Source organism: Lampris incognitus, chromosome 11 (genome assembly GCF_029633865.1).
Source record: "Lampris incognitus isolate fLamInc1 chromosome 11, fLamInc1.hap2, whole genome shotgun sequence".
NCBI classification, from domain to species: domain Eukaryota; kingdom Metazoa; phylum Chordata; class Actinopteri; order Lampriformes; family Lampridae; genus Lampris; species Lampris incognitus.
In genome coordinates this window covers 3,157,444-3,181,646 of record NC_079221.1, presented here as the reverse complement: position 1 = coordinate 3,181,646, position 24,203 = coordinate 3,157,444, and the positions used below count along the sequence as shown (strand labels likewise).

The 24,203-nt window shown below is 48.3% G+C and overlaps 3 protein-coding genes across 7 annotated transcripts in view; all 3 read right to left on the bottom strand.

The window, feature by feature from the left end:
* tanc1b (tetratricopeptide repeat, ankyrin repeat and coiled-coil containing 1b) overlaps nucleotides 1–9,719 on the bottom strand; it is a 147,536-nt gene extending 137,817 nt beyond the window's left edge. For 2 of the 4 annotated variants that reach the window (XM_056289619.1, XM_056289622.1), the window contains exon 1: nucleotides 9,423–9,702. The gene's annotated coding sequence lies outside the window, so the exon portion shown is untranslated. Of the gene's footprint in view, nucleotides 1–9,422 lie in introns of all 4 variants that reach the window. The other 2 variants (XM_056289620.1, XM_056289623.1) reach the window with 2 other exon arrangements.
* A 3,668-nt stretch (nucleotides 9,720–13,387) lies between these two features.
* On the bottom strand, nucleotides 13,388–16,014 carry dap1b (death associated protein 1b). 2 transcript variants are annotated; one of them, XM_056289387.1, is made up of 4 exons: nucleotides 15,884–16,014; nucleotides 14,399–14,495; nucleotides 14,105–14,168; nucleotides 13,388–13,963 (listed from the first exon to the last, which is right to left on the bottom strand). In XM_056289387.1, exons 1-4 carry the CDS (start codon nucleotides 15,948–15,950, stop codon nucleotides 13,850–13,852), a joined length of 342 nt encoding a protein of 113 aa, XP_056145362.1. In that variant the 5' UTR covers nucleotides 15,951–16,014; the 3' UTR covers nucleotides 13,388–13,849. The 2 variants fall into 2 exon arrangements, with proteins under 2 accessions (XP_056145362.1, XP_056145361.1); XM_056289386.1 differs by having other exon boundaries at nucleotides 15,812–15,999.
* Nucleotides 16,015–18,501: 2,487 nt separating this feature from the next.
* Nucleotides 18,502–24,203, bottom strand: part of pkp4 (plakophilin 4) — a 117,465-nt gene continuing 111,763 nt past the window's right edge. The window contains exons 18-22 of the mRNA XM_056288858.1: nucleotides 23,645–23,729; nucleotides 22,697–22,814; nucleotides 22,338–22,469; nucleotides 21,413–21,477; nucleotides 18,502–19,377 (exon numbers count right to left, since the gene is read on the bottom strand). Coding sequence (XP_056144833.1) covers nucleotides 19,132–19,377; nucleotides 21,413–21,477; nucleotides 22,338–22,469; nucleotides 22,697–22,814; nucleotides 23,645–23,729 — 646 coding nt within the window. The 3' untranslated portion in view covers nucleotides 18,502–19,131. The remainder of the gene's footprint in view (nucleotides 19,378–21,412; nucleotides 21,478–22,337; nucleotides 22,470–22,696; nucleotides 22,815–23,644; nucleotides 23,730–24,203) is intronic.

Sequence of the window (24,203 nt, the reverse complement as noted above, 5' to 3'; positions counted from 1 at the left end):
GGGATGCCTGAACAAGCTGGAGGTAACACGGGGATTCGAACCGGCGATCCCTGTGTTGGTAGGCAACGAAATAGACCGCTACGCTACCTGGACACCCCCAATACAGTGCGACAAAACTAGTGTAGACATGTTGATTCCAAATTAACCAGACACTGCGTAGCAAACTTTGTGGATCAAAAAACATTATGAATGTTAACAATTACTTTACCAACAGCCTATGAGAGGAAAACAGACAGAGCATTTTTACAATTGCTGTATCTTACTTGCTTCTTTGTATAGCCCTATCTGTGCCTGCATGCACACCCTTGCATTTGTAACAGCAGGTCACATAAACAGGAGGGAGCCACACGTGGCTTACAAATGTAACATTTTGGCGTACTTTTTTTTTCTTTTAACTAATTCTTCTGTTTTCGAGATTGAAATATTCAAAACATGCCTTCAGGGCTAAGAATATATTGGATGTAGCTCAAAGCTCAGGGCTATTTCTTCTGGAGGTGGATAGAAGGCACGCTGTGGCCATGCCCAGCCCTCGGAGCACCCTCAGACATTTGATACTGAGAAGTTGATGAAATCAACGTGTGGCTCTCACCCGAACAAAGGCGCAAGATTCAACATCAAACGGCAACAAGCTGTATCGAGGTTACGAAAGTGACCTTTGGGAGAAAATCTCCACAGAGAGAAGTTACGGGCTACATGGCATGCAGGAAGGCGAGCGGCAAGATTAGTCAAGCCCTCAGTCCCAATCATGTCCATTCCATTGCACTAAAGTTGAGTTTGGGTATTAGCCTTAAAGCAAGGCCCCTCAGAAAGGTCCTCTTCTATATTGGAAAAGAGCAGCCAATGTCCCACTGTGGCCGACAGGGCTTTGTGGACACACACTGGCTGAATAGAGAGAGCAAACACTCATTGTTCGCATTTGTTCTGTGCGAGACAACCCCGACCAACTCCCAGAGAAAGAATTGTAGTACTGTGCTATATACACCATCTCATCTCCTCCCACCTCATCAGCCCCAAAACATTAAAATCAACTCAACGAATCCACACTGACTACCCAAACTACGCAATAGTTTGTAATGCTGTGCTGTGATACTTTATTATATCCAAAGGAGTTGAATCAAGTGCAACTGGACTTGGTATATATCCGTGAGGAAGCCTCACGGAAGAAGCCTCTCATCTAAGAGGCTTCCTCAGTTTGTGCCTTTCTGGTCTAGTCAGAAAGGCACGAACTGAGGAAGCCTCTTGGATGAGAGGCGAAACGTCTTCACGGATATATACCAAGTCCAGTTGCACTTGATTCAACTCATTTGGATAACCATGACCTGGATGAATGAGAACATTCACAGACATCTTTATTTTTATATATTTCCTACCAGCCAGGCTTACAAACCCTCCATCATCAGTTTCAGAAAGCAGGCTGTCTGTTACCTCTGGCAAACCTCAGGGCAACAATCAAAAAGGAGATTAGTCTGCTGTCTACGATACAATGACCTGTGACCCTTTCAGCGCAGAGAAATTGGACACTGGGGCAGACGGTTCGGGTTATCAACATCTGGCTTTTCACGAGTCTCTCCGGGGTCAATGGAGTTCAAATCCATACAAGGTGGTGGAAGAAGGAACAAAAAATCACCTGCACAATGAAGAACACGACACGTGGTTAATGGGGCCATCTCGCTGCATCACAGTCATCTGAGAAGGCCGGCTATATATAGAGCGGAAATCCCATTGTTCTTCCCCACATGCCTCTGGCGGGGGAGCCTTTTACACACGTCGTCGATTGGAGGGCAAGGACCTGCTTTGCCCTCCGTCAGATGGCAGACAACGGCAAGTGAGACCTTCACTGCGTCCGACTTCACCACTTTAGCGGTGTAACCGGTTATTTTCTTGCCCGGTGCGGGATTCGATACGAGGTGTACTGCGCCACAAGGCCACATCACTAACCGCTCGGCTACAGGGTCACACCCGTTAGCTAGCTAGGGGCTAACGGGTCTTATTAGTAGTTTACAGTGGTATCGCTGAGAACCGGCTTTTTGTTTCTTATTTCTCTCGCTCTTTAATTGTTGTGGTTTTAAAACACGCCTTATGCACTCACCTCTTGTATGGTAACAGGCCAATCGACTCTTTACGTCACCTGATTGTGGTGTAACGTTGTCACGCTGCTTTCATATTAGGGTCACGGGAGTTCTGGCCAGGGCTTGACCTCCACGCAGTATTAATAGAAACGCTGCCAGAACGACACACAGAAAAAAACAAACAACACGGGCCGTTTCCACGGCGACGTTTCCACAGAAAAACGGTGAAGTATCGCTGCGTTTTGGAGGCCTGAAAACGCAAAGTTTTGAAACCGTGTCCCGGAGTGACGTCTTTTGAAAACGCAACTCCAGCGTCGCCGTGTGAACCAGCAAAACCGCTTCCTGCGAAAACGGTGACGTCACGGCCCCACTTCGCACATGCGCATTACGTTTTCAGCCAAATAGCCAGAAGCGGCCATGCATTCATACATTTTATTTCCTCCGTTTTGTCGTGATAACGAGTTCATTTCCTCTGTTGTCTCGAGTTATTTATCTCGTTATCTCGGGAAAACGGAGGAAATAAAATGTATGAATGCATGGCCGCTTGGGGCTTCCGTAGATTAGCGAGCTGTGTTTCCTCGTTATCTCCGCTAAGTTTATTAGCGCTCCTCCAGCAAAGCGTAGACTTGCTGCACCACTGCTGTGATCAGCGGAGACGCTTATTTAAATGTGCCAATTCCCAACCCACCTGTTCGTCGACGGAGGGCAACCAAAACACGCTTTTGGACAAGACCCGGACAAGCCTGTTGGTGTTTGTGCGCATGCGTTCGGCGTCGTCAGCGTCCACCGGAAGAGCTCTCTACTTGAAAGCTTCACCGCCGACTACTGGCCTGGCATGCACACTACAGCGTCTTCAGTCGTTTTGAAACGACGTCGTCTGAACGCGGAAAACCTACCCGTTTTCAGCAAGACCACTGTGTAAACGTATTTAGAAGAGATGAGAGAGAAACACTTTAGACGGGTTGATAACATCCATCATGTTTCTGTCCATTCTTGGAGAGTGCAGGAAACAGGCGTGGGGCTTGGCTGTGACGACTTTAACAGCCTGATGAAACAATGGAAAGTTGGTTAACAATGCAGCCCTTAGCGCTGCAGGAGGAAGTGGAGGAGCAGGTATGGGAGAACGGGGCAACACAATCTCTGCCTCAGCCATTGTAAGCAAAGTGGCACGAATAAGAGAGGAAATAACAATGAGAAAACATTGTTATGTAACACATCTACCAACCAGACTCTGTCCTTCACATGTGGCTCTCCATCCCACGGTCCCTGTATATGCAACAGGTCCTAACGAGTCACAAAGCTTAAAAGGCTAAAATCTTGGTTCACTGCTCATCTAATGTAACACTACAGGAGCCAACTCACCCCGTTGTGATCACAGGTTAAAAAGGTCAGCATCCAGGTAGAATCCATATTTGCATGTGGTCCACCCCCCCCCCCCCCATCTCCACTCTTCCTCCATGCCCAGAACTGGTTCACCCATTTTAAATTTCTAAACGACTATTTTTATTGTACTGTGAGTGCAGACATTTTTTACAGAGGGTGGGCCCAGTAGGAAGCTGCACCCCTAACCTTCACCAGTTGGTAATCATTGGGATAAGTGAATGATTTGGAGAGGGATTGTCATGGCTCTATAGTACAACATTGTCGGTTGTTTAGCTATGCGGTTTAGGACTATTTATGAACATGATTTCAGAGCTGGCTCATCTTCAATAAAACAAGGAAACTCTGGGAGGCATTTTTGTTATCTCAGGCTTGTCAAATAAAGAGGCCGACATTCTCTTAAATTAGACTTCTGTGATTATTCAGCTTTTCCTTGGAGGCAGAATGAGGTCACCCCATCACAGGCAAACTCAACATCCTGACTTGAGGCGAAGCAGCCTGGTTTCCCATTGTGGAACATCCGCATGGCTCTGCTTGAAATTAAAAGGATAACAAGTCTGATCTTCTCGTTAGCCTGACGGCTTTTGAGACCATGGGAAAGGGACACCTGTAATTGAGACAACGAGAGTCTACCCTGTAAAGCCTTCATGCGAGTTATTTGTCTCCCCTTGTCCTCTCTTCCTCTCTTGAAATGACTGATGCAGCAATCCATGTGAATGTGCTGGTTCAGCGGTTGCAATGTGTGAAATTGTGTCTCTTCGACAGACAGGGTTAGCCAAAAGCGTTTCACTGTTAAGTCTCGTTTCAGAAGGGCAGTCATTGCTGTGAATTTACAGTTACACCCCAGGCTGTGGAAACTGAAAAAACCTGACATGAGCATCTGTACCCCGCCCCCAAGAGTGACAGAGTCAGACGGGGCATGACTCATCCTTCACCTCTTTCTAGTATAATCAGACACACTTAAATCAACACTAGACGAGGCCTTGGCTTATGTTAGAACCTAGATAGATTTGAGCCTGACACTGCATCCCTGTTATAACCCTCCAGTTAATGAATGAGTTCAAGTGCAGAGTGGGCCTGCCTTGTAAACTCACATGAACCTCAGCCTGTCCTCGGCTGGTTACCAAAATATATTTCAATGCTTTCTTTTTCCTTTTCCACAACAATCACATACTCCTCCTCAATTCCTCTTCTATTAACTGGAGGCATGCCACATCCACTCCCACTCATTCATGACATCACCAGGCGACAGAAGACTGAGCAACAGGATCGGGTAATACCAATAATTTCACCATCATCGCAATCATGAGCACCCTGCTATAAGCAGCTGATCAGAATTAACTGCTCTTTGCATCTGGGTAGCACAGCAGTCTATTCAGTTGCCTACCAACATGGGGATCACGGTTCGAATCCCCATGTTGCCTCCGGCTTGGTCGGGCGTCCCTACAGACACAATTGGCCGTGTCTGCGGGTGGGAAGCCAGATGTGGGTGTGTGTCCTGGTCGCTGTACTAGCGCCTCCTCTGGTCGGTTGGGGCGCCTGTTCGGGGGGGGAGGGGGAACTGGGGAGAATAGCGTGATCCTCCCACACGCTATGTCCCCCAGGTGAAACTCCTCACTGTCAGGTGAAAAGAAGCGGCTGGTGACTCCACATGTATGGGAGGAGACATGTGGTAGTCTGCAGCCCTCCCCGGATCAGCAGAGGGGGTGGAGCAGAGACCGGGACGGCTCGGAAGAGTGGGGTAATTGGCCGGATACAATTGAGGAGAAAAAGGGGGGAAAAAATCCAAAAAAGAAAAAAAGGCTGAACTGAATTCCATTTATTTTTATTTCCTGTTTTGGGGACTCGAGACAATTTCTCTCTGGCCCAGTAGCGCACTATTTGAATCAGGGTAAATCATTAAACAGTAAGGTTAAAAGTCTACAGGAAGTATCTGTAAACACTGAGAGCGATTCCCCAACTACTAAAATTTGTAAGTCAGCGGGCCAGCTCTTGGAATCTGAACAAAATCTAATCAGAATGGAAAAGAAGACCTGATAAAGCTGCGGGACTCTGGGAGACACGGAGACCGGTTGATTTATTCGGTGTCAACGCCGACATCTAGTACACTCCGGGGTTTTCGCCAGTAAACATTCCACAGGTGTTAGGTGCAGACAGTTTACAGATAAGACTTCACCACCAGCACTCAACGCCCCGAGTACTGGTTTATTATTAGCCCGGCTCACTTTAGCTAGGGGTTTGGAAACTAATCAGAATAGCCCCTACAGAAAAAATACAACGGCTGAGAACTAGACCATGAAGGAGAAAAGACAGACTTACAACAATCTAATCTGCAAAACTCCGGATTGTGAGAGTGAGCTAATAGTTGAACCCTCCCGGGAGGTTTTCTTCTTCCCCTCGCGCCTCATACCCGGCCCACTCAGCTTTGCTTCTCCGCGCATTGTCCTAGTCTCCATCCATTTGTCTGTTCCAGAAATGGCCTTCTCTCATGAACCAGTGGAATTTGGAGAGGTAGAAAATATCCATTTATTACGTAGTCATAATACAGATACGACTCTGCAGCCCCCCCCCCACACACACACACCTCTCTCTCTCCAGGGCTTCCGAAAGGCCTGACAAAAATGTTAATCAATAACATCTGTCATGAAGTGGTATTTCTGAAACACGTGCTTCAAATGCACACACGCATGCAAGAACGAATGCATGCACATGCACGTGTGCAAATGCATACTATTGCAAAACCTTTTTTTTTTTGTGGTTTGCTTTCATAAACGAGTCATTACTTTGTCAGCTCAGAGTAACGCCTCATTGGGTGGAGAAAGGCTAATTAAAGCATGCAATCATAAATTACTTTTGGCTACCCAAAATAACTGGTTTTTAAATGTATTTTTTCCAAGGATTAATGAGGTCACTCCACATTTCACAGGGTGGTAAAGTAGCTTTGTTTGCTCTGCACTGTCTCGGCTCGAGATTCTATTACACACAGAAACGAGCCAAAACTCTCACGGCAACACAAAGGCAACTCAGTATGCACAACTGTCATTCCGGTACATTCTAATAGATGGCCCGAAGGGGACCAGGGCAATTAAATGGCAAGGCAAGCATTTTGATACAGAAACGGTCTTGATCTCATGAGAAATTGCGGCTAATACAATTACACAATGCTGCACCGCCAACAGGCAACACACTGGTAAATGTGGATGATCATGCAACCCAATGCAGCAGCGCTACTACACACTGGATGACATGATATCATAGCCTTGTGGCGAGCATCGAGTCATTTTGGGAATCTGGGGAATCTTAAATGACGTCTCCGTTCGCCTTGACATAAAACCTCCCAGAAAAATGTGTCTATTAAAAATGCTGCAGACAGTGAAATACTGCCTTTATCTTACTGTGTAGGCCATGTTAGGCTTTAGTAATACCCACAACTGCCTCATCATCGCAGGGGGTTGGCATGACACACACACACACACACACACACACACACACACACACACACACACACACAACAATCCTCTGCTTTGTTGAAACTGCCAGAGCCCAGAGGCCATTTGCCTCTGCTACTGGTATGAAGACTGTGACTTCATAACATAGCCTTAAACCACCACAATATTCATGACACATGAAAACATGTTAGTCGTGATGTATGAACCCCACTTGCCATAGAGAGCGCCTCCCCCCCCCCCCCCCACACACAAAAGCGTGTACTGCTGACATCAACTCCCAACTCCAAACAGGGAGTGCTGGTTCTTAAGCTTACGATAAGCAACACTCCTACCCTCAGTAACACTGCTGACTTGTTTTACTACACATCTTGTGTCAACCTACAACCATATAATTGCAAAACACAAACCCACACAACGCCTTGACATTTAGGGCACACTAAACAACATAAGAATACTGGTTAGGGCAACGTCTTGACAACATGGCTCATAAATTAAACCTAACTCAACTCTCCCTGGTTAAAAGTACCATTCATTTGGCTGATTTCACTGCAGCTTATGCCATAATTGTATATACTATACATCCTTTCACGATATCTTCTGAATCTTTAAGTACCTCATGGAGCGTTTATGGCAAATCTGTGGTGACTTGTGCACTCTGCTTTCTTTCACCCATGGACATCCACCCCAGTAGAGGGATCGCTCTTCTGCTGCTCTTGCTGAAGTTTCCCTAATTTCTTTTCCTGACCAGGTTTTTTTTTTCCTCTGGAGTTTTTTTCCACCTCTGAATGGAGAGTCTAATGATAGCAGGGTGTCGCAGAACATATAATGCGAGTGCAAAGCCCCCTGGGACTAAACTGCACTAAATTTAGAGCCACACAAATAAATGTGACTTGACTTGCAACTTCTTCTTCTTCTTCTTCTTCTTCTTTGCAACTGGAACAATATATTTCGTATAAAGTAGCCACCATTCAGCAGCAGAAGATCATCGTCATCATCGCAATTTATCACCCTCATTAATTAAAGAGTGAGTTCTGTCTGTCGGGTCACTGGCTCCAAAAACGCATGCTCCTCAGCCACAATAATGCAACTCCGGTGCCAGCACCTGTTACTGGCCAACTGGCTCCAGACCATGGGAACTGGGATCTACGGGGGCAGAGAGACCGACTCTAGTGGCCCTTCAATGGACGAGGGCTCTTCAGTATGAATTTCTCATGTCGTTACAGCTGGGCTGCCCTTTGCCTCAGCATAGAGAAGCAGCACAAGCCTTTGTATCGGTGTCATAATCCATGGGTATGTTGCTAATGTTGTTACGGTGTGCAGACCTAGTGCCCAAACCTCTGCAACGGGCAGCGTTTCTTCAACGGGGGTGAAGTTTGTTCCACCTCACGGTGGGCACAGGCCAGCGCTGGGCGATATGGAAAATATCAGCATGATAATCACTGGGGATTCTACACAACAGCAGTCGATATACAATCCCGACTTCTGCTTACGAATACAAAAACACCCCGCTTAAGAACCCAGCCGAGGGTCCTCACGTTGGACTCTGTGATAATGTACATCAGCAAACCAAAGTTCATGTTCAAACACTACCTCAAATATCTCAAGACCCCATCTCGTGAGGGATTTCAGGCAACAGATCCTTTCTATCATGAATTTAGGCAACACAATTGTGCACCATGAAAAGACAATATGCACACCTCGGTCCAACACAACACCGTCTGAAGAGGACGGGTGACAGCCAGGCCCTAGTAGGGGCCCACGAAAGAAGGCTGGACAGCTGGACCTGCAGACACAACCTGCAAGCCTGACTCAGACGAGTGGAAGAAGATGTGCCTTTCACGGTGCACCTCTTCCTCAAGGCGGAAGGGATGCAGAGGCTGCAGCATCAGCACGCCGTCCTGTTCGGGGAGGATGCTGGGTCAATGCCTCCATCTCGCCATGATCACCAGAACCAATCTGACATTCAAGTACCCTCGTTTTGCCCCCCCCCCCCCAGAGAGAGGCCACATTACAAAGCAGCGGGCTAAGCTCGGAGCTCTTCTATCCCTCTCGGTGCAGAGAGAGAGAAGAGGGGGAAAGGAAAGCAGGAGCCTTGCGCAAACAGGGGCGGTCAAACTTCACTGACCCATGTGAGCAAAGCAAGACCACGGCCCTGCAGCCCCAGAACCGCCCCACGCCTTACACGGGACGTCACCTGGGCTTCAGACTAGACCCGAAAGTTGAAAAGGAAAGTTTACTGACCCCCCCCCACACCACCACCCAACCCGTAGCCGGGGAGACGGTGTCAACCCACCGGAAAGGCCGGCGTCTCCGGGGAAAAGCCGCCGACGCGCAAACGAAACGACGACGGTTTTCACGGAGGAGTCGGGCACGAGCGCCGAACATCCCCCGAAACACCACTTCTGAGACGCGAGAGCCCACAGCACCGCTCGGTACCGCCAGAACCGCCTGCCTGGATGGGAGGAGGGGAGGAGGAAGAGGGGGGGGAGAAAGTTCGACTGACATGACAAAAGACACAACTCACTCGGAAACGGACGCTGACGTACGACCTAATAACCACGAAACGAGCCGCGGCTCTCGATCCCGGTGCGTGACGCTCCGTCCTTCCTCCACAGACGTGTCCAGGCGTCCCTCCACACGCGCCGCGCACACGCACCGCGCACGCGCACCGCAACTCCTCCGTAAAGTTCACTCGCAGCGCGCGGTCCGGTGTAGCGGAGCCGCGCGGTAACGCTGTGAGCGGGTCGGCCGTACCTGAGCAGGGTCATGGGAGTCCGGGTCCTGGAGGAGGAGCAGGAGAAGTTCGGCCGCCGCTGATCTCCCCGCGAGTCCCGGTGGGAAGCAGGAGGCGCTGCGCGCGTCGCTCCTCCTCCTCCTCCTCCTGACGGCAGACTGCGTGAGGTCACGAGGAACTGGAGAACCCCCCCCCCCCGCAAACTAACACGCCAAACTTCGGGACATAACCGTTACCCGCTCATCTCCGGGACATAGCCGCTACCCGCTCACCTCCAGGACATAGCCGTTACCCGCTCACCCCCGGGACATAGCCGCTACCCGCTCACCTCCGGGACATAGCCGTTACCCGCTCACCTCCGGGACATAGCCGTTACCCGCTGGTGTCGCTCTAACCCGCGGCTGACGTCACCTTCAGCTGAAGCTGAAGCAGTACTTCAGTACTTTAGGAGAAATGAAGCATATATACTCCCCCCCTCCCCCCCCCCATGCTTTAACTTAAGGTTCGGTTGTAACAACGAGTACAGAAAAGTCAAGTTTACCCACCCGGCGGACCGATCCGGATCAGGGGTTCGGGCGTTCAGGTTTCCTGTACACGGAAAGGCAACAGCGACACCATGAGGCCAAGTAGGGTACGGCGTTATTATGGCTCGTAACGTTTCAAGTGTTTCATGTAAAATAAGCCCACAGAAATAATTTCAGTTTTTGTTCCCAAGCATAACCACCGATTACACCCTCCTACTTTAACCGTCAAGCATAAGGGACAAGATATCATATTTATATCTGTGTATCTGCGCCATGCTGCTGTACAACACGCCATAACTTTCTCTAAAGCGTTACAACTTACCCTGCAGCTTCTCACAGCAACACTTCATTCATGAATTTATCCCCCTCTCCACCCGCAGCCACGTGTGTGTACTCTGCCATGTGTACATAGTGCTGTTTATTCATCTACTGTGGTCCCCAATCTCTGGCTTTTATTAGTATTGTTATTATTATTATTATTATTAGTGCATATTTGCTGCTGTTGTTGTGTACTATGTATTGTCTAAGCCTGATCCTTGCGAGCCAAACTGAGACGTCCTTGTAAGTGGTAAAATACTTGGCCAACACATCTGATTCTGATGACATCACTGTTGGTTAGCAGCCTACCAAGACCCAAGCATGTTCTGGTGAAGCTGCATTCTGAAACTGTGCACCACGTCCTCCCAGCCTGGCCGGTTCTCTCAGGGAGGCAGAGGTGTACGGCTCACGCTTTCTCAGCCGTCTAGTGCAGTGTTTCTCAACCGGGGGTCCGCGGACCCCTAGTGGTCCGTGGTGTAATTGCAAGGGGTCCGTGAAAATAAAATATCTTTAAAAAAAGATCCTATAGAAATAGGATTATTTTACTCAAATGTGACTGAGACCTTTATCTACCTAAACTATAAAGGGTAACAGGACTTTTTCCTCTAATTACATCTGTTTCACAAGTGTAATTTATTGTATTTTAATAAGAGATCTCGCTCCCGTTTGCATTGTTAAAAGTTACTGAATACATATTCTGTTTTGTTACATATATCTGAAAGTTACTGAATACATATTCTGTTTTGTTACATATATCTGAAAGTTACTGAATACATATTCTGTTTTGTTACATATATCTGAAAGTTACTGAATACATATTCTGTTTTGTTACATATATCTGAAAGTTACTGAATACATATTCTGTTTTGTTACATATATCTGAAAGTTACTGAATACATATTCTGTGTTGTTACATATATCTGAAAGTTACTGCATAAGAATTCTGTTTTGTTAACTATATCTAAGTTACAACTGAAAGCTCTTATTTTTGCCCCAAAGAGTGAATAAATGCTATAATGCAATTTAAAATGCAGTTTCTACTGTTTCTATCAAATTGCAACCCCCCTCCCCCAAGATCAGGTGGAGGGGTCCTCAGGGTAGATCAAAAATACGCAGGGGGTCCAGGACCCCAAAAAGGTTGAGAACCACTGGTCTAGAGGATGGGTGTCACAGGGTCAGCACGGCTCCGGATGGCTGGGAACATATATGGTGCTTAGATGCACCATGTCTGAAGTCAGAAGACCACCGACTGCCCTATTGGTCAGACAGCTGCAGAGGTTTCTGTATTCCGTACACATGTGGTATCAAACGCACGATGAAGAGCATGTGCATCAGTGAGTTTCAGGTCGCCCGGTTTTTGCGTGCAATGCCATCACCAAGCATGTTCTCTGCAAACACAGATTGTGTGTTCAGTTGGACAGGACAAACCATATGCAGACACACACACCGGCACGAAAGCATGAACGGCTGCAGCTGACGATGTTAAGGCTTGACGAGCAAAACAAACAGCTGATGTGTTTACGCTCATAACATTACTGCAGTTTATTATCCGTGTCCAGCTACGGCACATCCTTCGAGGTCAAACTGCTCAGAAAACAGACTGGAACATAATGAACAACATCGACTAGGCCTCCAATCTGAACACCAACCTCCCTTCTGCTAGAGCAGAAACCGGCTTAGAGTTTGACAGCTGTCACACAAATGTGTTTCCAGGGCCATACTCTTCTTCATCTCCCAACATGCCTCGAGGAATGGCTGTGGCTTACTGTGCACTACTTTCTACCTGTTAAGGCCTTTTCCCCGGTGCAGACATGGCACACTTCAGTCAGGAGAACAAAAGGTGCAATATAAACCGGACTAAGCTCGGGAAACTGGAACCAGATGATTCTTTTTTTTTTGTGGAAAATCTGGTTTGGCTCCTTTTTCCTTACATCCTTAACAATGCACCCCAGGTACATGCTCCCCATAGTACCTGAGATAATGGTTACAGACCCATTTACCTGTATGCTAATAGGCTCCCACTGCAGAAGTGCAGTGTGCGGCGACTTGTCCAGCACGTTTTTGCATCACCCTGTATGAAAATCTGGACCTGGTGTTTGGCCACGTTCACAAGTGAACCAGTGAGGCAAGCAAACTGGCGATGGCAGATTTTCAGATAACTGTCTGCACCATGCCCCTGTACACAGGCGAGGCCACACTTAGTCTTTATTAAGTATCTGGTAAATTGTATATCCGCATGGTTTGGGATCAGTGCTCTTACCCTTTGACGTTAGAATATCAACTCGGGACATCCCCTCTTCTCCATCATGCGACGCACCGTAACAGCCCTCGTCACCTGTCGCTACAAGTCAGACCTGCATCTTACTGTGAAGCAAGGCAGGGAACTTCTCAACCGTTATTGGCAAGGCCAAGTTGGACTCTATGGTCATTTCCAAAAGTCACTATCCATTCAAACCACTTGGCGGGGTTTGCCCTCCCCACAGTGAACCTTTTGTGAAGTCTATGAATGATAGCCGAAGCACGCTGCGCATGTCTGACAAAGAGACATTTCAGTCCGGCCATGTACAAAAAGGTCAGTTTCTATGGAAACACACCGGCACTGGAAAGCCTGCAAAGGTCATATCACACCGTCTTAGTTGGATGTGATGCAGTGACAAGGGAAGCAATTAACAGCAACACGCCGGTATGTCTACAGAATAGCCTCATTATCAAGATGGAGGATAGAATGAAGGACTGCTGTGTTGACACAAGAGCACGTGCATGTCTTCACTGGACAGGAGGCCCAGAACACTTCCCCTGTCCTCCCTTCTGGATGCGTTTGCCTTTCCAGCTCTTCAAGCGAGCGAGCATGTGCTGCCACCCAGTGGCCGTTTACAGAAAGTGGAAGCCATTAAAACACGCCATTCCTGGTAATGCCACGCAATTTCCTTTTACTTCAATCTATAAACAAGTGTTATGCAGTTCATTGTGAAAAAGATTCCAGTAAAAAGGAAGGGTACACATTACAAGCCTCGTCTTTTCTTAAACAACAGACAGAATGCCCATTTAGAAACATTTACAAGTGCAGAGGTTCCTGGCGCCAACTACTGAAGGCACATTAAATGCTGGTTTATAGTACAGAGGTTCAAAAAAGATAAGTGCATCCCCCCCCCTTAAGAAACGTTTTGCAATATAGCAAGTTCATAGATCTCTAGAAATAAGAAGTTCTACTCTTTTTCTTTTTAAATCAAATTGTTAAACATTGACTCTTGTTAAACATTGACTCTTGGCTGAAAACTTGTCGGTCTCCTCATGCATTCAACACTTCCTGCTTGTCTGTCACAGTTGAGCCAGCAATGGTCCCCTCGAGGTTCAACTTCAACAGATGCCAGCTCATCACTTCCTTGGTTGTTGGATGAGGAAGGTTCGGGGCAGGTGAGGTTTCTCCACTGCGGGCAGCACTTTGCTGTGTCTCACACTCACTGGGGTCTCAGGAAAGTCATGGCTCAGCTAAAGTCAAAAAGATTCATTTCAGAAGAGCATTACCTAGAAAACAGGCTCTGTGACAATAAGAGCAAATGCAAAGAACAGTCAAACGGGGTTCTGGATTTAAGTGGCATGTAACAGTTCACTAGAATGAATGCCATTTACCTTGTCAAGCGTTCCTGCAAGGAGGATGCTAACTGACTGCATCCTGTTGGAGATGATGAAGGACCTACAACAAGAGGACAGGTTTTAATGACAGCAGAAATGGCGCTAATCCCACTCAAAACAGACACCCGGTGTCTTTAATCCTCTTTATCCAGCAGAGGTCTCCCATTAAAACTTCCTGCTAGTATTAGTGTCAACTGCAGTTAAAGTCAACATGGCAGCCTGACGAGAATGCTGAGTTATGAGACACACAGCCATCCCTTGACACTGCCCTGCTGCAGACACACGCCCTACCTAGTTTTGTCCGGTCTCTTGGTCTCCTTTTCTGAACTCCCATGGGCAGAATTCTCTTCCAAGGTTTTCTTGGTCACCCGTTTACCCCCAGCCTTCACTAATGACCCGTGGGAGAACAACATTCATTATTCATAGTTACACGACAAGTCCATCTGAGACCCAAAAAATGCATGAATAAGAAGTCCACCATAATCTTCCATTCAACCCCCGGAGCTCCTGTGATGAAGTTACGGGTGTGCCAAGCGACAAAAACGGAAGCAAATTCCCCGCAATGTTGAGCAGCTAGGATTTACCGTCTGCACAGTGCGACCACCTTTGGTAGAAGATCAATTTCATGGGACCAGAGAAGAAATCAATTCTCCCTGCGAAGCGGATTTTGAAATCCATGTTATGCAGCAAGCCAAATGCCAAACACGTTGTTCAAATTAGGAGAATCTATCAAAACCTGAGCCGAGCTACTTCATGTTGCATCAGTAAGCACAAGTGCAGGCTAGGTCTACTGCCTGGGCTACATGCACTCCTGTGGTTGGGCGAATGGCTCTACGGTGCAGCTTGCACAGTTCAGGGCCCATTTACAAAGCTGCTACTGGTCAGTACAGCAGTGCACAGAAGCCGGCGGCGCTGCGTTAAAACCCGGAATCAGAAGTTCGTCAGCGAATCTAGCGCGGAAAAGCTTGCACGTAAGGATAACCAGTGAAGTTCCGGCGGACCCGTGACGGGCGTTACTGCGGCGCACCAACACCAGCATGGCGGCTCGCCGAGGGGAGGGCAGCCGCCCGGCCGCAGCACACGGCACAGCGTGTGCCATCAGGCGCACAATGGACGCACAATAGATGCACAATGGACGCACAACGGCTTCTGCGCCAGCGGCTGTTCTGCACACACCGACGCCAACACGGCCACTCGCGTTTTCGGCGAAGTTAAACGACGACGAGACCCTAGAAACTAAAGTAAAGTAAAGTAAAATAAAAGTGGTTCTTCAGCAGATGAGCAAAACAACAACTTTCCCACAACCAATGCAAACCAGGGAAACCCCATCTCGGGGGCGTAACGCCGTAAGAAACAACTCAGAAACAACGATGCGTGTGCACGGTTCTTCTTCTTCTTCTTCTGCTTCTTCTCTCGACACGGTTCGTCTTCTTCTGCTTCTTCTTCTTCTCTCGACACGGTTCTTCTTCTGCTTCTTCTTCTTCTTCTCTCGACACGGTTCTTACCTCGGAGGAAAACCCCGACATTGGAGAGTGAGTAAAATCACAGCAGGGCGCTCGCCACTTGTGAGAGTTTACTCGCCACCCGTGAGAGTTTACTCGCCACCTGTGAGAGTTTACTCGCCACCTGTGAGAGTTTACTCGCCACCTCTCCGCACTGAAGCGCAGCCGAGGCGAGCGCGGTGAAACGGCAAGGCGGCCTCACCACAGCCCGGAGGACGCAGACAAACAAAGCCGCCCGGAACGTCGCCAAGAGGCGCCCCTGCGCCCGGCCTACCTGCCGGGAGGTGGCCGGCCTTCAGCAGCCTTGCCCCCTTCACTCCAGATTTGGATCGGTGCGCCATTTTAAAACTTTCCTTCTCAGCGACTGCGAGAGGCTCCCGAAACGCGCAACGCCCAATTTTATACCCAAACAAAGATGACGTCACGTCACTAAAGCCCAAGCACCGGAAGCCGAAGGTGGGGAGGAAAAAAGAACCGGAAGCCGCCGTGGCGCGTTTCGGCGCAACACGGAAACCCGGGTTTCGGACGCACGGCTGGATTGCTGATCAGACCTGTGTTTTAATAATAACGACAAATAATAATAATAAATAATACATTTTATTTGCGGGCGCCTTTCAGAGCACTCGTTTTTCCTTATTTTTATTGTTTTGTGAAATACTAAAAAGTTTGTAATGGCTCAGTCTGGGCTGTACTATTTGCTCATGTGTTATCGTTATGGCCAGACGTGGTTGTGTTAATAAAGGTGTTATAGCGGATTCGGGGTTCATGTGGTTGCCCCCCGAATTCGCTACATCATTTTAAGAGAATTTCGGGCGCGCTGCGCTAATTGGCAGACGGGTGAGCCGCGTGCGGGAGCGTTATGCGGCCGCACCGTCCGTGACAAACCCCGCATTAGGAGTCGGAGCCTTGAGCTGTCACATTGTTGCCGATAACGATCAAATTAAACGCGTTGAAAAAACCCGGCTACGTCATCAAGAGGATTACCGCCCTCCTCGTCTGCATAACCGCACCAGAATCGTCTTTCGCGTCCATGAAGGAAAGTCCGACGGCCCAGAGAGAAGCACCGGGCCGCCGCACTGCGCCGTCCAACAGAACCGAACACGTCCCCACAGAGAAGCACCGGGCCGCCGCGCTGCGCCGTCCAACAGAACCGAACGCGTCCCCAGAGAGACGCACCGGGCCGCCGCGCTGCGCCGTCCAACAGAACCGAACACACCACCAGAGCCATCACGCGTCTGACGTCATAAGAGGGCGGGGTTTGACCCCGTTCCCAAGCTAATGACGCTGTCTGTCGTCTCAGACGCCACCGCGGGTCGTTTAGGAGAAATCCCAGCATGCCTTTCACCGTGCTCACATGGTGACTTCCTCGCGACACGGTTTGGTGCCACTCACTGGTGGAGCTCCTACCGCTGGGCTGTCTGGGAGTTTTGATAAAAACTTTGAGACCACAGTGACGTTTTAATTCTCCATCCTGACTATGATACTCAGTCTGAGTCTAATTTTTATACATTAGACCTAAAGATCCCTCCATCCCTCCATCTATCTATCTATTAACTGAACCGCTTATCCTGCTCTCAGGGTGGCGGGGATGCTGGAGCCTATCCCAGCTGCCACTGGGTGGCAGGCGGGGAGACACCCTGGACAGGCCGCCAGGCCATCACAGGGTCCACACACACACACACACACACATTCATACCTAGGGACAATTTAGTACGGCTGATCCACCTGACCTACATGTCTTTGGACTGTGGGAGGAAACCGGAGCCTCCGGAGGAAACCCACACAAACACGGGGAGAACATGCAAACTCCACACAGAGGACGACCCGGGACGACCCCCAAGGTTGGACTACCCCGGGGCTCGAACCCAGGACCTTCTTGCTGTGAAGGGACAGTGCTAACCACTGCACCACCGTGCCGCCCAGACCTAAAGATCTGCTGGACAATCTGGCCAGTTAGTAAGATTACTGACCTATACAGGGAGGCCTATAGCAATAATCACTAGCTGTCTGCAAAGGTCTTTATGTTGTCATTATTGGAGCCTCACTCTGCTGGGCGGGAGAAGTGAACACGTCTCTAGAAAGGTCAACGACAAGCATCCCTGTCATTCAGCATTTGGACAATTTCTCCTGCGATCATTTCCTTCTCTGCTTCAGAGGAATCCTAATCTTCATTCAAGTCCGCCCACTGAGCTTCAGTTTTCCATTTTAGGATAAGATCCTTTTCCTTTTGGTGGGATTTATTTAGGACTTATCTCTAGGAACACATTCTTTGACAATGCCACAATGTTAAAGAGTTTTCTTGGAATTTCCCCACTAGCAGGGACTCTTGGCACCAGGAGGCTCTGTGAATATGCCCCCCTCCGCCCCCCCCCCGCCCCCCGATGATGCAAGTTTCTTGCGGATGAGGGAGGCATGCAAGGCAGAAAGGCAAGACAAAGAGAATGGAGCGGAAGAGACTCGGAGCTCCTCAGGGATGAAATGTTTCCATTCATTTCCACTTGTGCGTGGAGAGAATGCCCACTGGCGCTCCCGTGTCAGGCGAGGGGAAGGGAGTGGACGAGAAGGGTAGACGTTTACTTTACCTGTAGAGTCACAAATAACGTGTGTTATGACACAACCCATTTAAAAAACAAAAGTGAACTTTTATTTTCTTTGTACGGTTGTGTTATGTTGCCACTTCTCTTAATTTCTTCATATATTCATATATCTATAGAGATCTGACATGGCACAAGTTTCTCTTTTTACCAGTGCTGATGAGGGTAAACCAGGTAACATGTTCTTTTCTTCTATTTACAATAAAATGAAGGAAATGTACAATACTCCATGGCATACACAACTTCAACATTAAGTACGAATACAGTTTGATCCCTCTGTACAAACTAACATCATTAGTTTACTATTATTTTTAGCTTTTATTTTTATTTTTTTACAGACATGAGTTCATGATCCATTTTGGCTTCTGCACATACAACATACACATTCCCCATCTTGACTCTCTACCGCATATCCTTCCACACGACTCACACCTTCACCATGCTATCTCTGCTACGGGCTTCAGAAGTAAAAAAACAAAATAAAACTAACATCTAGACAGAGCAGGACACACGCCTCATGGTTAATATCCGGTACCGCCCATCAACACACCCACTGCATGATTCTGTCTTCCTCTAGAAAATAATGAGAAACAACATTCTTTGATTTCCTTCTTTGGCTCACATTCCTTCTTCCCATCTGCCGTCGCTCGGTCGAACTCCTCTCCCACATTCACTTGAAAAAACTTTTAAAAAAAAATGCGGAACACACTCACAAAGAAAAGTTCATGAAACATTTCATCAGTTTTAGTATGACCCCCACCCCCCTCTATTTCTACTGCAGGTATGAACATTGCCCTGAGGGCTGGGATCTAGGCTCTGGGTCCCCGGCTGCAGAGTCGGGGATTAAAGCAGTTCTCAGTTAAACCCTTGGAACGTCTTGGGGCCCCTCCCAAATCACCCCGCCACCCCTCCCCCCATCTCCCGGGGCCTATACCCAGGAGTCAGGGGAGCCGGGGTACTGCTCCGCCCGGTAGGAAGGCCTCCGTGTGCTGGAGTAAAAGTCCACGTAATTGGTGGTGGATTTGAGTCCGTGAGGCTGGGAGCTGTAGTCTGCCATGGGAGGGTAGGTGATGACCTCTTCCATGTAAGGGTCCTCATAGCCGTGAGGGTGCTGCAGGTACATTCTGTAGGTGTCGTAGTTCCTCCTGCCTGGCTCCTCCGTGTAGTACAACGGCTGAAGAAATGAGCAAAAAAAACTCGTTCATTGTACCACTGAAGCTGCTACGGGGAGTTTTTCCACTGATTATTCTATCAGTCTGAATTTAATCATAAGGCCTCATACCACCGACACGAGCAAGTAAGACCATTAGCAGGAGCATGAGATGTTGTAATTAGTCCACATGCTCCTGTCTGGGTCGGACTCGCTACGGAATCTGATGAAACCATTAAGGCAAACTGATGAAATACACAGCCACAATTAGATACATAATTAGATTACACAATTAGATACATAACTTAACACTATTCAAAAAACACACGGGCTACAAGACAGTTGATGTAGATCTCTGCAACAATTACGTTGTTCTTCTACAAAACACCACCATATTTGTCCAAAGGGACATGCACAGTCAACTAAAACCCACAACCCACCATAGCAGCTCTAATTTTTTTCTCTCTTTCTCTCTTTTTTAAAATTTTCCCCCTTTTTCTCCCCAATTGTACCTGGCCAGTTACCCCACTCTTCCGAGCCGTCCCGGTCTCTGCTCCACCCCCTCTGCTGATTCGGGGAGGGCTGCAGACTACCACATGCCTCCTCCCATACATGTGGAGTCACCAGCCGCTTCTTTTCACCTGACAGTGAGGAGTTTCTCCAGGGGGACGTAGCAGGTGGGAGGATCACGCTATTCCCCCCAGTTCCCCCTCCCCCCTGAACAGGCGTCCCAAAAGACCAGGGGAGGTGCAAGTGCAGCGACCAGGACACATACCCACATCCAGCTTCCCACCCGCAGACACGGCCAATTGTGTCTGTAGGGCCGCCCGTCCAGCTGGAGGTAACGGGGATTCGAACCAGCGATCCCCGTGTTGGTAGGCAACAGAATAGACTGCCACACTACCTGGACGCCCACAGCAGTTCTAATTTCTTCTGAAGAAATTCAGAGGTGGAAAAACCCGGTCCAGAAAGTAAAAACCTAACTGTGTCTTTACTCCATCCAAGTATTAAACCAGCTGATTTGGGAACCTAGTCAGTGCAATCTGGTGATTTAGTACATGGGTGGAGTAAAGACACAGTTAGGGTTTTCACTTTCTGGACCGGGTTTTTCCACTTCTGAAGAAATTAAAGCAGAAGAAAAATATGAGCCTCTGGGAGAAATGAGTGGAAAATGCAAAAAACCAAAAGACTCTAAGAAACATCTTTCCAGCGAAGCACAATCTGCAGCTGTTGATATGATTTTACATAAAGACCACACAGATCACTGCTGGATGGCAGCAACCATTCACTTTATTTCAAAATATTGTTGAGCCCCTTTTTTTGGCCGTCAATGACACACTCCTATCATCCAGGGAAAACGACTAGTCACCTTCTGAGTCAGAGGGTCTCTGACAAGTAACTGCTTCCACCAAGATGGATGGCAGGAATCACGCAAGATGGGTGGAAATGTGTGTGCCTGAAATAAATGGGGTATAATGTCCCGACTGTCCTCACACATTAACTGGTCCATCTGTGATGGGATGAAGGACACAGACAACTCTCTACAGTTACCCCCCCCCCTTCTCAATGTCCCTGTTATCGGAGCCAGTAGGCACAGACGTGCACCGCAGTGACAGGTGCCTGAAACGCACTTGGACCATCCCAATCCCAGCAGTCACATTCACTCCTGCTCAGACAAAGGCTGATGTGCCGGGTCACTCCCAGCACCCTCATTCATCCGCACCTCATTCATCCGAATATGTGTCAGTCTCCTTGGATCAGTCAAACAGGGCGGAAGGGCTGATGGTTCCTAGCCAAGCTTACCGGGAAGTGGTGGGGTGGTGCGAGTGAGGGGGGTTTGCTGTGTATTATATGTGTATATGTGTATATTATATGTATATATGTGTATTATATGTGTATATGCTATTTAATGCCCCCCTCAAAGAAATCCATGATTTTTAACAAGAAGTTCCATGGCCAGGTAAGCCATTTTGAATGAGATCCCCGAAGGGAACATCATCAGTGCCATGTCAAATGACTGTAACGCAGGGTAAGGTTAAAATGAACTGACTGCATTCACCTGAGTTCTCCGGGGCTCCTCTCTCGTAGGCGAGGGGTAGTAAAATGGAGGTGGTTTCCCAGACCCTGGAACAAAATACCAGGATTACTGCACACCTAAAGGTAGCACTCACTGCAAATGTACTTGATAAATATCAGTATGAGTGTGTGTGTGTGTGTGGGGGGGGGGGGATCCACCCATCCCCCTCGGCCTGATGTCTGTATTTTGATAAAACAGGATAAAGCGGTGCAGTGCTGTGCTGGGGAGAAGAATAACAGCAAATAATAGAGTTGGATATTGGTACATCGTTGTTTATAAAGCCTGGGGGAGGGGTATTTTCCTTGGCACATTATCAAAACCAGTGGAATCCTGAAACTCATTTTCCACATGGCTATGTGGTGCTGGGAATGTTGAGGCCGCCACTCATTCTGTTTACTCTGGCCTCCAAGCGCCCAAGCCAGCCTGCCTAGGTAAGCCAGGGCATCCTGGTGTGGGATGTCTGTGTACCCCGTCCCCCCGTCCCCTGCACCCACTGTTTGTGTGGTCCACCTTAGCGTCGCTAACAATGGCGGCTTTGTCTGGCGCCCAGAAAACCAGACTCCCAACACTGGTAGGCCAGCAGCACTGCTGCTAGGCAGACCCTCTCCAGCACGATAAATGGCCTCCAGTTCTCCTTCACAAAGTAGCCAGTGATCCAACGACCAGCAGGCCTCAGTAGAAGTGATAAGAAACAGGAAGGTATGCTGGCGATGGGGGTGTTGGCACGGGGGTGACAGAGGGCATGGAATCCGTTTGGAGTGCAGTGAGGGATAAAATGGATTACAGCCTTCACAGAGAGGCCCTGAGGGGTATCCTTTGACTACAGTCTGGTGCACATGGCTGATGTGCTTTGAATCAAATTCCAAAGACATAACAGATATGTGTGTGGTGTGCTCGACTAGCATACCTGTGTATTGTTTTTTATGTACACTGCTGTCCCCTTGGTAATTATAAAATTGCATAGTTGACTGTGCCCTCTGGTAATCTGAGCGATGCTCTTTGATGCCCAGCATAGCAGGAGATGAGGTGGTACTACCAGCTGTGAGGAGAAGAGTGAGAAGTTCCAAAATTACAAGCCAGAACTGAGGAGAGTTGAGGTGTGAGAGCCAGTGTTTGGGTGTTGTCTGTACTTTATTTATTTATTTATTTTGCCATTCTATTGTTCTTGGTCCTTTGGGCAAGCTTTTGTAAATTATCAACATCGGAGACATTAAGGTTTGGTGCTTCTGGAATGTTCTGGTATTGTAAACAACCGCCCCCACCTACCAGGGTGGTTGACGGGGGACATCTGCGTGGTGCTGGTGGGGAGGGTGGGCTGGGACTTGAACCGGTCTCGTTCCAGTGTTGACACAGGAGTGAGGAAGTGGTTTTGGTTCCATCCATCCTGTCATACCGCACAGGGAGAAGAAGAGACAGCAGTCAGCAGAATTAGAACAATGGCCATCTGATGCTCCGCCTCCAACACCACACACACTGCACCACACACACTGCTTGAACACTTGGAGTTCAACTTTTTAGTTGGAAATTAAGCTCTTTGTATTATTTTTTATCCAATCAGTACTATATATATATATATATATATATATATATTTCCCCCCTTTTCTCCCCAATTGTATCCGGCCAATTACCCCACTCTTCCGAGCTGTCCCGGTCTCTGCTCCACCCCTTCTGCTGATCCGGGGAGGGCTGCAGACTACCACATGCCTCCTCCCATACATGTGGAGTCACCAGCCGCTTCTTTTCACCTGACAGTGAGGAGTTTCACCAGGGGGACGTAGCACGTGGGAGGATCACACTATTCCCCCCAGTTCCCCCTCCCCCCTGAACAGGCGCCCCGACCAACCAGAGGAGGCGCTAGTGCAGCGACCAGGACACATACCCACATTTGGCTTCCCACCCGCAGACACGGCCAATTGTGTCTGTAGGGGCGCCCGACCAAGCCGGAGGTAACACGGGGATTTGAACCTGCGATCCCTGTGTTGGTAGGCAACAGAATAGTACTAAAATATGTAAGTGAAGAAATACATGATTGATTCAAAAGAAAATATTTTACAGTTTCTAATAAGATACAAAGATTAGTCACAACATGTTGTCTTATATTCCAAAGGGAACAAGAAAGTCTTAAATCCACTTGATGCACAAGTTCAGTAGTTTGTCATAACAGGGAACACCAACATGCAATCACAGGTTGTCTGTTAAACCCAGTGTCCTTACTTTCTTGTAGATGGTACGCAGATCTCTGTACTGCCACAGTGTGTTCAGCACCTGAGCGGCTGCTTTGACCACCTTCATGGAATACCTGAGAATGAAACAACATTGACTCTGACCAGCCATTAATCACATCACCTCAGCTGAATATTGGTGTGGTTGAAGGAAATGCTTTCAGGGTGTTCCAATCTGGAGCACTGTCAGATGCACTAGAAATAGCTACCATCCCACTGGATGGTGCGACCTCAGCGCACAAAATCACTTTGCCTCTGGCCGTAAGTTCGGCTCTCCGTCCTCATGCGTTCTGAGCCTCACAGTATATTTGTGTGCATATGCAAGTGCATGCGTGGTGATCGCAGCGGCATCCATGGCGTTCTGTGCAGGCCAGGTGTCACCTACATATGGTTAATGATTGTGTGTGTGCGTGTGTGTGTGTGTCTGTGTGCGTGCATGTACTCGTGTACGTGTTTGTCTACATGAGTCAAATGTGTGCTGTGTACTCATTTAGAAAGCCGGATGGTAAAGAGCCCTTCCCCCTGCATCTCATTTCCACAGCAGACTCCAT